Raw genomic sequence first — 12,944 nt, 5'->3', positions numbered from 1 at the left:
TATAATAAGATAAAACATACTGATTTTTATGAGGTTGCTGGATTAAAACATGTCCACATTGTGAGCTTCACACATTTGCAAGTGTCAGCACATATAAAGTAGATGTGTTGTTGGCGCTGATGTGGTTTATTGAATTTAAGTAAGGTTTTTCGTAGATCTCATTATACACTGGTGCCTGCATTATGTTCATGGGTGCTTTGGTATCTAATGTAATATGACTGCAGTCTTTTCTAACATATCCATTAAGGGTGGCTGCCAGGAATGTATGTTAACAATATAAGGCACCAGGATGGAGAGTCATACCACTGGATTAATCCACTACTCTCTCCAGCATCCTGTGAAAATCCGGCGATCAGTGTCAGAGATCTTTCCACAAAGACTGCAAGACCAGACTCAGAGCTGCAGGTCATTATGGTCCACAGTGTAAAAATTAATTTCTGGCTTTGCACAATTAATAGACCTGTTCCATTAAACATAGATTGAAGTCAGTCTGGATGTCTAGCGATCCACCACATGACATATAATACAGCCTGAACGTGAAGCTCTTTTGTGTAGTCAAAACGCTGCTGTAGGCATAGGTTGCGTATTGCATATGAATGTGGGCAATAAGTAATTTCAAAGCCTCTGATCTTAAAACGTAATCATAAATGCATATCTCATCGAGCACACATTTTGCTGCACACCTAAGAGTAGCTTTGAAATCCCTTGAGTTTATACATGATCATGCTTAGCACACACTCTTTTGCCATCTGTAATTTTATTATCAGAATTCATATACACAACTTCCTCACAAAGACTCATACAGGGTTCATAGACGGCATGTCTTAAAAAAAAAACTACGAGGATGAAGTAGGTCACTTGGTGTTGTGTATGTGTGTCTCCCTTACTTCTTCATTTTAAATATTGTAGTTCTCTTCTGTTCACCCCTCAAGGGCTCCGGTTCCTCTAATAAGGTGAATCCTGGCCTCTTTGTCCATGTAGTCTCCCGCTGAGTGGATGCGCTGGGTGTCCTGGACATGCTGTGTGTGCTTTGTGTGTATGTATGTGTGAGTACATGTATGTGTGCGGGGTAAGGTCAAAGAAAGGGAAGGTTAAAAGAGATCGAGAAAAGCAGGGGAGGACGATTTTCCTTGTATCCACGCCTCGTCTCTGTGTCTTTCTGCTGCATAAGAGTCTGTTGCTGTGTAGGGGAGGGTAATCAATACAGGAGAGAAGAAGCAAGGCGTCTGTGCTTGCATATCTGTCCAAGCCGAAGCTGCAGGGGGGTGGATGCATGCAAATGTGCATGCCCTTTGCACAGTGCATGCTTGCATGGTTCCAATAGTAGATGGTTAAGTTGAAAGATGAGAGCGATGGAAGAGAGTGTTAAAACATTGTTGCTGCCTGTAACCATGATCCATAATGATCCATCATGTCCATCTCACTGTGCCATGTATTACAGTGTTGTTTGAGTCCATTACCACCAAATAGCTATCATACACCTTTCTCTCACCCCTCATCTCTGCCTCTAATCCACTCCTCCTCCTCTTTTCCTTTCTGCTTGTGCATCTTTCGCCGCTCAATCTCACTTCATCCACCTGTGACAGCTGTGAAATTGCAATCGATACACTGGCTGCACCTAGCTGAGAGACTCAAACTATCTGTATCTTGCTTCAGACAGCACGGAGGACACAGTCTGTGCAGTAGAATGAGCGTCAAGGCAGTTAGAGCTGATCCGTATTTATAGTGCCGTATTTACTGTGCAGGCGTCTACTGCAGGTATAGGAAAACAAATGCAGAAATTAAACGGCAACAACGGGAAGCTAACAGTGTTGGCATGTGGTGCAAGATTGGGCTAATTTCTTGAGCAAAAACCCTTGATTCCCACACGTTTTACGCCCACTTGTGGATGGCCAGTAGTCTTTATGGCCTGAAGGGAGCAGAGCAGGATGGAAAAAGTAGGTCAAATAACAAGCTGCTGATTGATAGTGAATGAAAGCAGGGAAGCAGGGCAAAGAAAGAGTGGGAGGACTTAGTCACCGAACAGAAGTCCTGGAACAGTGTCCAATGGAGGGATACATGGCTCATAGGATGCATCGACACACGCACGCGCATGAGTTGTGACTCACTGTAGCTGTAAGAAAATGAGAGGCAAACACTGTTAAAACTTGACTAAGCATATATGCCTTTCCCTGTTCCATCATAAGACGTGTTTTAGACTGTTTATTCAATCTTTCTATTATTTTCGAGACAAGTAGTATTTTGTTTTTATTACATTTTCCATGAATTCTGTACTTTAATTCTCAACAGACACAGAACCAAACAGATTTGGGTTTAAGTATTAAAAACCCAATCTGCAGTTTCACATGTTGTTTCTACCCTGTAGTCCTTCTGCCTTTTTATACTCAAGTCGAAAGAAATATAATCAGTGGAAAATATTTCCCCATGGCATCAATTATCGCAGTGCTAAACTGCATTTAGTGCAGGACTAGGGATTTTCTTAGCTGCTTTTTTTTTTCCAAATTAAATTTCTCAAAGCATAGCCAAAGCACTGGTGGTCCTAAACAGTTTTGATTTCAATTTTCTGCACCAATAACCGAGAGATTCAGCTGTGCTTTGTGAGTTAATCACATTGTAAACCAAATAATATATAAATTCCCCTTTAAAATAACTTTTCAGAGACCAGAAATACATTTCTGGACAAACTTCAACTTCCCCACTCCTCATTTTTATAAGTTCATAGTTTTGGTGACCTTCTGTAAGCTGTTTGCTGATGTTGACAAGCAAACAAACAAAGTATAATTTAGAGTGGATGAGAATGGAGAGCCTCCCATGCCAGTTCAGAGAGAGGGTGGTAAAGAAAGATTGTCTTGGCGTAACTCTTAATGGAGGCAGGCACTCATTTATCATCCTAAGTAGCTGAGTGTTCCTTTAATATGCTTGAGTGCAGAGGCGTGCATGTCTGTATGTGTGCAGCAAGAGAGGGAGAGAGATTAAAGATGAGCGAAAGTAGGTCAGAAACCCATGCAGGACACTGTGTCACCGTGTATGGGAGAATATATCAACAGCATAATAGCCTTGGTCTCACCCAGTAAGGGTTGGCTGAATCACACAATGAGAAACAGAAGACGTAAGATCAGCCCTGTGCTCTTCCAAAAGGGCAAGTTAGTATCCCTAAATATGTCACAAAGGCAGTAAAGCATATTGTCATCAAACAACGGTTCATAACCTAATTTTCTCCTTTTGTTCTTGTTGAGTTAATCTTTGGAGATTCGTTTAGTTAGAGCTGCTCTTATAAAACAGTGTCTCATCTATTCAGAGTCCTTTATTCGTAGTGTGATGCTGTTGCTCATGCTCAAGAGATTAGATATTTCTAGCTTTGGTGGGGAACACAACATGTCAAAAAAGAAAAATAAATGCAGACCAGAATGAATGAAGCGTTTTTGTCAAATAATTCCATCAGTTCTGCTGCTGAAGCTTCATCCCGCATATGCTACACCAGTAGGAGTATTGCTCGGGAGCAGAGGCCTGATGTCAGAAGCAGCAGCTCTTCTGCGATCTAGAAAAAGGGACATCTCGATGCTGGAGATTGTCGGTGGAGTTAAAAATGTGTTGCTTCACTTGAGCGACGGATGGTCAGTGATGGATTGAAGAAGACAAGTGAACAGGGAGACACAGAAGCTAAAGGTTGCTGGCGAATACTATCAGGCATCTGCTGTGTGGGGAGAAAGAGAGCACATTCACACAATTGCGTCCCATTTTGAAGTGTGTGTCTTGCCTTTCGATTCGCTCTGACAGGATGGTGGTGGCTTGGAGCGTACCTCACCTGTCAGCGACAAGTGTCACCATGAAAAACCTCACAAGCACACACACACCTTAGAAACATCTGTGTCTTTGTGATTTTATGTTCTGTTGTGTTCACTTCTATTAAATCACCTGACATGCTCTGTCTGGAGTCTCCCACTAAGAGAGTAAGAAGACAATAAAAATAGAAATGCCTGCCCCTTTCTACCTCAGTGTGTTTGCCTGACAAACACAGACAGACATGCCTAAACACAACACACAAACAATGGCTGATGCACACATAGACGCTCATGCAAATATAAATATATAAGATACACTTCAGCGGACGATGATGTGCCATCTTTGAATGGAATGTAGGACGGCAGTGGATAAGATTAGTTAGTCACGAGTTACTCAAAAGTTTCAAAGGTCACAATTGGTTGTGGGCACAAACTGCCCAAATATTAATAATTTAAACTGATTGCAAGAGACTGGAATCAAAGAAGAAAGAATGTGTAATTGCTGACCCAGGGGTGCGATGCCTCGAAAATCTGTTTCTCATCCATCTTCTCAAGAGAATTGTCTTTTCTCTCCGTGTGCAATGGATCACTGCACGTTTCACAGCAGTGAAAGCAGTTGAGCACATGGTTCTGATCTCAGTAGTATGGATCACTAAATCCCCCTAGGAAAGCAGGTTTTGAGCTTATACAAGTCAGTCAGGAGGATAGTGTGTACTGTAAGTGCAGTCACTGGTGTTCAGTGGCGCTTATCATCCAGAAAAAGGACAGAAAGCTCTGATGGTGAATATTCCTGTCTGCTGGGTTGTTTTGAAGAACTTAATGTGGTGGGTGAAGCCAGTAGATACCAAGAAGGCTTTGCTTTGCAGTGGTACTTTAGAAGAAAACTGAAAAGGACAAAACCCAGTTAGTGATGCCTCTCCTGGGCTAAACATTTGAAAATTAAATCCCTCTTATCCTGAACAAAAAGGTTTAGCAGACTTTAATGCTCTGTGTCTAAACAAACCACTTTCAGGTTCAATTAATACTAACACAGATAGTTAGCTCCTGAATGGTAAGTAAATTAATTTGGCAAGGTTCTTTTGTTGTACCTTCGTTGACAAAAGAAGTGTATCCAAATGCAACAAATTTGTCATGCCTTTGATACCAAAACAAAATCACCTTCCTGGCTCTTTCATATCTCTAGTGAAAGAATCAGACAATGCAGTTTGTTCTAAATATTAATAATACTCGAACCCCTGATGTAATCTTTGGAGAAATATTTCAGTCACAACAACCTTTAGAGTTTCACACTTCATCCGTTCTTTCTATTTAAATCAACTCTCATGGAGTTTGGCTTCACAGAGTCAGTAATATTCACATCCAGCTGCAGACAAATAGCTCCTGAGGGGGACATGAGTGCTTATTGAGTTGTGCATTGGACATTAGAATATTTATGTGTGTCTGTATTTGTGTGTATGATTGTGTGTGTCTGTGTATCCCTGTAGATGCTCAGGTAGCGCAGTGAGTAGGTGGAGTAGCTAATGAGGACAGGGAAGAATTTGATACCCACTCATTTCCCTTTTGCACCTTCTGCAATGAAGACACAATAATATTTTAGAAGAGCCTGAAGCTCTGATTGAATAAAAGAAAAAGAGAAAGCAACAATAAACGGACATGAAATAAAGAACTAAATCCGAAAGGAGGAGTAAATATAAAACATTTTGTTTTCACCCTGGGGCTAGCTGTTTGATGCTCTTTATAGGTTAGACATTTGCAGACCTTTAGCTAGAGAGTCACTTATTCAATCATAGACTATGCAAAAGATGTAGATAACCACAGTTTGTGAATAAAAATTTTGAAGCTGTGAGTTTGGAACTAACCAGTCACCATCTTCATGCTTGGAAACCAGGCAGTAAAAGGTGGTTTGACTGAGAATCCTAGGAAACTGTGCACACCTATGTGGTAGCATACCCTTATTTATCATCAATTTTACTCTAAATGGGATTATAATTTACAAATGGAGTGTCATGCTGTGTTTCAAAACTCTCGGAACTAGTGATCGAGACCATAAACTAATTAGGCGAATGTTAACTGAGCTATTAGGTCAAATGGGATGTCAAGTCATTTTCTCTATAGATTTCTATACCTCATTTTGCAAGAGGTGTCGCCCCCTGCTGGCAGTAGAAATGCTTAAGTTAGTTTACCTTGGCATCATAGACCCGCAGGGTACGTCCTTCTTTTATATACAGTCTATGGATTCAGCACGCCATACACGCTCTGTGTGTTGCAGCCTCTAGAAATGTGTAAAGTGATTGACAGAGCTTGCAGTATTGATGTTTGTTTTAAATGACAATTACTGGATGTGGTCAAGTCTGGCTTCAGTCATGACAAAGGAAAGTGTATTTCTATCCGTTTTTTGGGGTTTACCTTTGAAAGAAAATTAGGGGAACCACAGCATATTGGCAGTTTCATTTTAGTGTTTGTATTCCTGTGGAGATTAATCACAAAAGCTAATCCTGGAGCGATACCAATAGCATTGACTGTCACAGAACCACAGCAAGAAATTATACAACACCTTTTTTTTTTCACATGAGATAAAACAGCATTTTTTCTAGTCCCACAGTTACCTTGTAGATGTCACCAAGACAAGAAAACAGACATTAGTGCAGCAAAATGCCATTCTGTGTTCTGTTTCTGAGGGAACTAGTTATGCAAATGTGAAGTACCCTCACTTAACACCAGAAACTCCTCTCCTTTTAAAGTACAAACTGAGCACAACAATAAGGAATAGCTGTGTGCTTCAGTAGTACAAACTCATGCCATGTGCTTTAATATAGTGATATTTAGAAACAATATCAATGGGGCCAATAATATTACTAATTTTGCTGTTGCAGTCTTGCATGTCAATTTATACGCTACCAGTGAAAAGTTTGGGGTCACCCAGACAATTTCATGTCTTTCATGAAAACTCACACTTTTATTCATGTGCTAACATAATTGCACAAGGGTTTTCTAATCATCAATTAGCTTTTCAACACCATTAGCTAACACAATGTACCATTAGAACACAGGAGTAATGGTTGCTGGAAATGTTCCTCTGTACCCCTATGGAGATATTCCATTAAAAATCACCCTTTTCCAGCTAGAATAGTCATTTACCACATTAACAATGTCTACACTGTATTTCTGATTAATTAACGGCATTTCTTTCAAAAATAAGGGCATCTCTAATTGACTCCAATGTTTTAAATGGTACTCGATAGATAGACATATTTTCTTCCGATCAAGGGATACATCCACAGCAAAATGTGATTCACACTCCAATTGGGAAAATATGCATGACTTTCCTTTGCTGAAAGAAATTCTCTGAAGTCCACAATGTGACGTGATCCATTTCCATGTCTTTGATTTAATTTGATTATCTTCTCATCACAGAAACATGAAAACACTTTTTGATGTTGCCTCTTGCATACTGACATCTCCGTCTCCTGAACATGCTCATTAACCCTGTAGTGACCTTGCTGCGTACTGTTGCTACTCTTATTCGAGGAATCATTTTATTCTCCTGTGAGATAATTATCTTTCAAAGTCAAATATGTACATGTGCTATATAAACCAAAATAAAGCATCTGCATTACAACAGGTTATGAGTTCAGTGGAAACACAGCTTTCCTTATGACAGAGGTCCTGACACAGTTTCTCCTCACTGAATCAGTTCTGAGCTTTGGTTATTTGAAACTGAATTGCTGTTCCACAGCTGAGCCGATGTTGGTGCAGCATTCAGAAGGATGCACTATGATTCAGGTGAATGAAATGTAGAGCATGTAATCAGATTTAACCTCATGCATATAGCAGTGAGAAATCTGGGGGATCAGGTGCAAGATATTCTCCATTTCCATGTAGGCCGGCAGCAGGATGAAGATGCATTTTAATTAGTCGACAGGTTGAAGTGAGTCACAAATGTTGTTGTTCGACTGTCCATTCACTCTGTCAAGTTGCCCAGCCTAGTGTGATCTTAATTAGTAATATGAATGACAATGGTAGTGACTAATGTTGTTTGATTATGATGATGTATGGCCTGTGCTTTGGGCGCATTTGTGGAAAATGTCCAAGAAGTTGCAAAAACCAAATCCTGCTGAATGCGATGGCCACTATACTTGCCTTCAGAGTTCTGCAGTGTGCACACTCCTGTCAGTGCTCCAGGTTTTTCCATGTCTGTCCTGTATAAATGGTCTGCTTGCACTCTTCATATCATTTTAAATACCTCATGTCTAAACTACGCCTTCTCCTTTGTCTGTCTTTTTTCCAGTGTGGCAAAGCAGCAGAGAACTTTGACAAGTTCTTCACACGCACCCAGCCCCAGCTCACACCACCAGATGAGCTGGTTATCGCCAACATTGACCAGGCCGAATTTGCAGGTTTCTCTTTCATCAACCCACAGTTTGTACACCCGTCACTGACCAACAGCGTATGAGAAGGATGGAAAAACCTCCGTGAAGCACCTCTCTGCTCACTGCCACCCTCATAAACCAACTGCCAACCTAACATCTGACTACAACTTGATCAAAGCCCACAAAAAGTCCTAATGTATTGGTGTTATCCTTGAGCAGGATTCTGAGGCATGCATATTTGCTCTGTACAATATTTTTGCCAGTATAGATTATGGATCGAATAGATGAGATTGTTTCTTGGCCATCACAAGAGATAATTTCCTTTAGTTTAATAATAAGCATGCGCTGTAGACAAGGATGTGCTTCCTGAACCTGGAAGCACTGAGACAGAAAGGTGCTTGGCTTTATTTATCTATGCCAGTATACTGTATTATACAATCCAATGAATAAATGAATCTGCTTATAAATCTCAATGGATGAAAAATATGGTTCACCGATCTAATTGGTGGGTAATAGTTTGTATCTATATCTATATGAATAATCATCATATTACCGATATTATGTGATAACCAGAGGAACACTCATATAAAGCAGTGTAGATGCTATAGCCAAATATGAAGGAATGATGGTGCAGGCGTTGAAACGGCACCTTGTGGTTCAATGTTTCCTGTATCATGTTTACAGCTTTTTTTTTTTCCCTGTTGATTTCATGATGATGGTGTATAATTCAATTTTATTGATAGCCAGTGTCAGCATTCAGTGTGCGTAGCAAAAATGAAGAGTTATGTAATACAACATATGCAGCCTGTACAAAGGTAAAAATGTGAGACACAAAGGTATGAAAGCATTACTTCCAACTTGTCTAAATTTTACTTGGCTCAACTGTTTTTACCCTATTTGATTTGGTACTGAAAATAATCATCCACCGACACGTTTCCTAGCCCTTAATGAGCTGCAGATTCTATACTTGTCAATACTTTTGTGGACACTATGTGGACACACAGTGAAGTTTTAGTACGTGGGTGATTTTAGAACATTCTTATATCTTCCTTATAAATCAAAGTCAAACGGTTTAGACTATACATTGTTTTTGTCCCATGCTACACACGTGGCTACAAAGCCCCCCATTGGTCATAAATGTCTTATCAGAAACTGTAAAGACGTTCTGACATACTGTATCAATGGATGTCATTGTGTATTAACCATGCAATGTTTTATTGCATGCAGTATCATCCCCTCAAGAGTTGATTTAATGTGTTTGTCAGTTTGCTTTGATTTGTATGTCATAAGGATGATTCCTTCTGACATTGCATTGTCCTGAGAACAAACTTGTCCTTCATTTAGAATCGACATAATCTTAATTAGTTAAATCATTCTTTGTTTCTTTAATGTCTTTAAAAATACATCTGTTTTTTCTCTCCTCCTTTTTGTGATCTCAGACATATTTTTTCATTAGATCAGATTAATATTTTAATGTATCGAAAATCAGTGTAACTCCTTTGTAAATAATCATAGGTTATTTAAACAGAGTATAGCAAGTTACAGTTTTTATACCAACACCTGAATGTGCTTTTATTACATTAATTAGATGAGCCCATATTTGTATGTGTAAAAAGCTTCAACAACTAAGAAAGTAACCCAGTACAGATCAACTTTATAACAGCTGGATGTCTTTAGCAGAGTCCAGATTTAGCAAGTTGTGAAAAAATATCTGTTCTTTTTGTTTTGTCAGATTTATCAGATCTATTTTTTCTTCTTTAAACGGTTATTTTTGACTGCAAAGTGTGTCTTGATAGGATGCGTGTCGGACTGTTGACTGTCCCTCTGTATCTGCATGCTGTTGGTAGGCATCATTCATGCACGCGATACACTAAATGCTGCATGCTACAAAGTATGACACCCCACAGAGTTACAGCGTCAATGCGATACTCTGCTCAAAATATATTATAGTAGCCATTGTTAGCTCAAATCCATGTTGATTGCAATTGATTTAGTTGCAGCTTTTCACCGTTACAAGGAAACAATGTCAAAATATCAAAAGAAATGTCTGCATTTGTTCTCTGCCTGCATGCTCGGTTTATCTCACATTATATTTTTGCTAAACTGCACTATTTTGATCTCAGCCCTCCACACAATTCTTACCCACATTCATTTTGCTTGTAGGTCTCATCAAGCTTGCAGAGAGTGAATGTTGAGCACTCAAAAGAGTAAGCATAGGTCCAGACTGGCCAGGTTTAAAGTTGGCCATTACACATCAGTTATCATGAGAGTGCTGATCTAAGACCAACTAGGCTGTTAAAAATTGGGACTGAGTTTTGGTGAGTGTAGGTTGGAAAGCTGTGTGTGAAAGCGAACCGGGAGAACAACAGTGACTTCAGTGAATTCTGCCAAAAGAATGCAGATCACAGTGGCTGAATAACACAGAACATTTATTACAGCTTATGAATTCAAATAGATATTAATACCACTTTTTCAATTCTTTCCTGAGACCTAGATGCCATGGGCTCTAGATCAGTGCTCTCTATATATGTCTACTTTATAGTCCCCAATGTGAAACACTCCAGATCTGTGGTGAGTTGTCTCAGAAGCACCCGTACACCGGTGGGACCGCTTGCTCTCCAGTGTCTTATGAATGGGGTTTTATATTATAATCTTAATGTTGTGTTGTCATTGGTTTGTGTTTTTTCTTCTTCTGCCATCTATTTTTTGGCTGTTGTCAGTTATCAGTGTTGTCAGTTTTATATTCTTTAGCAGCTACTCAAGAAATTCAGGAATGTCTGAAAGGATATATCACATTAGAAAAACGCATATCGGAACGATATAGATAGGAACTATGGAAATGTTTGTAATATTTTGTCCATGTTTTTCTAAGAGTTGCACTCTCTCCTACGATGTTTCCTATCTTATACGATCTTTTGCATGTGCCAAACCTGGAAAACACCGGAACCTGACAATAGCAGCCTTGCACTAGCTGTAGTCACACGGATGGCTTTCTGTGGCAGCTTGTGCCTGTAGAGGCTGCTGTATTCTCTGTTGGCCACATAACATATAGTAGCATGCTGCCATGAGTATACCAGTGCACATTGTGTCAGTACACTTAACAATACCAGTCAGTTTGATAGTCGACTTATCGTGCACGTTATTAGATTTCCCTGTTCCCGTTACTAAAGCTTCTTCTAGCTTGGGCAGAGTTGTGTGGAAAAGCATTTCAGCTCGTGGAGCGTTTGATTTAACATCCACAGTGAATTTCACAGGAATGAGAGAAAATATTCCTTGTACATACTCAGAGTTTGCTCACCAACAGTCTCACCCTAGTCTAAGCCTAACTGGCCCCTCTGTATGTGACTATGTGCTGACTAAATCGTCTAGCTCCATCCCTTTAATAGAATATCTGTTGACTTGGTGTGTTTTCAGAAGTCGCAGTCAGTGTGGGCATAACAAAGATTAATACTCTTCCCTTGTGTGCCTTTCCCAGCTTGTACAGATACACTGTACATATTCTTTTTCATTTTCAACTTCCTCACTCTGACCTGAACACTCTATTCCATTTCTAGTCCCAACCCGAACGTCATTGTATTCTATTTTTAAGTTTTTAAACTAGTTGATTTACAACATTTTTTACGTTATTTTATTCCATGTTTTAGCATCTCTCACAGTTCATATGAATGTATATTAAAAAGTTCTATTAAGAAATGTACACAACGTAGTATTGACTGAAATCAATAACCTTTAGTCTAAAAAAAAAAAAGTACAACTGGATTCATCTCTGTCTACTTGCTTTACCTTTACCTCCCTGTGCCTATTAATAGTTAGTAATTAGTAATGGGGCAAATTAATTACTGAATCTGTCGACAATGTCAAAAGATGAAACCGGGTGGTAGGAGAGTGAAGGAACAGGTGATGGATTAGGTTCAGTTAAAAGATTGACAGTAGAGCTGATTATGACTTGTTTGAATAACAACCCCTGTGCCTCGTCATATTGAACCGTCCCTCGCTTGTTCTCTTGTGACACCATCTTTCAATCCATCTGTACCTCCTTCCTCAGTGCCTGGGCCAAGTCAATCCATCACCTTATTGATAGCGTCCTCTACCTTTCACCTTTTAAATCCAAGGTCAGGAAAGCAATCGATATTCTCATGTGCTTTTCTCTCAGTAGGAGTGACATCACCCTCTCCATTTCTCCCCATAATGCACAATGGGAAAAGAGTTAGCCAGATTTATTTGGTGTTTTCTTTGTTTACGTTCTATTTGAAGTCCTCACCGTCTTGACTTTAACTGAATTGATTTGGATGGTCCGCTAATTATGAAGTACATACTGTAAAGACAAAATCATAAATGTAGAGTTTGAGAGAGGTTTTTTTTTTTCATAGATTTTTCTTTGCTTTAGATGAATCAGGTGTAACGTCTTTCTTCTCTGTAGTTGTTCATTACTTGTTGCTGTGTCCTGTTCGCTGTGGAATGAGAGAGTCAACATAAACTGCTATCCTCTTGGCCGTACAGGGCACAGGATCAGTGATGTGCAGGAATGCCTTATATCTTACTCCGTACAGTAACTTTCCCCTGTTTGTTCATTTATAATCTCTGCACCCTTGTCTTTGTACATAAATGACTTACAGTAGATATCTACATAGACTGTAAAAGAAAGAATATATTGTATTTTGTAAATGGTGTATGTTTGTTTTCTTCCCTTGTCAGCCTGAAACCTTTAACATGAGTCTGAGCTACTTACCTCGTAATTGATTGTGTCATTTGTACCTAATGTATGATAATGCAAATAAAAAAAGCAAAATAA

The 12,944-nt window shown here is 39.4% G+C and overlaps 1 protein-coding gene across 4 annotated transcripts in view; it reads left to right on the top strand.

Moving 5' to 3' along the window:
* prkcaa (protein kinase C, alpha, a) overlaps positions 1 to 12,944 on the top strand; it is a 148,921-nt gene extending 135,977 nt beyond the window's left edge. For 2 of the 4 annotated variants that reach the window (XM_022205429.2, XM_022205431.2), the window contains 2 exons: positions 933 to 953; positions 8,071 to 12,944. In XM_022205429.2, the coding sequence (XP_022061121.1) occupies positions 933 to 953; positions 8,071 to 8,235 (186 nt within the window). In that variant the 3' untranslated portion in view covers positions 8,236 to 12,944. The remainder of the gene's footprint in view (positions 1 to 932; positions 954 to 8,070) is intronic. The other 2 variants (XM_022205430.2, XM_022205433.2) reach the window with 1 other exon arrangement.

Source organism: Acanthochromis polyacanthus, chromosome 3, assembly GCF_021347895.1.
Source record: "Acanthochromis polyacanthus isolate Apoly-LR-REF ecotype Palm Island chromosome 3, KAUST_Apoly_ChrSc, whole genome shotgun sequence".
Taxonomy (NCBI): domain Eukaryota; kingdom Metazoa; phylum Chordata; class Actinopteri; family Pomacentridae; genus Acanthochromis; species Acanthochromis polyacanthus.
This window is presented reverse-complemented; position numbering and strand designations above follow the sequence as displayed.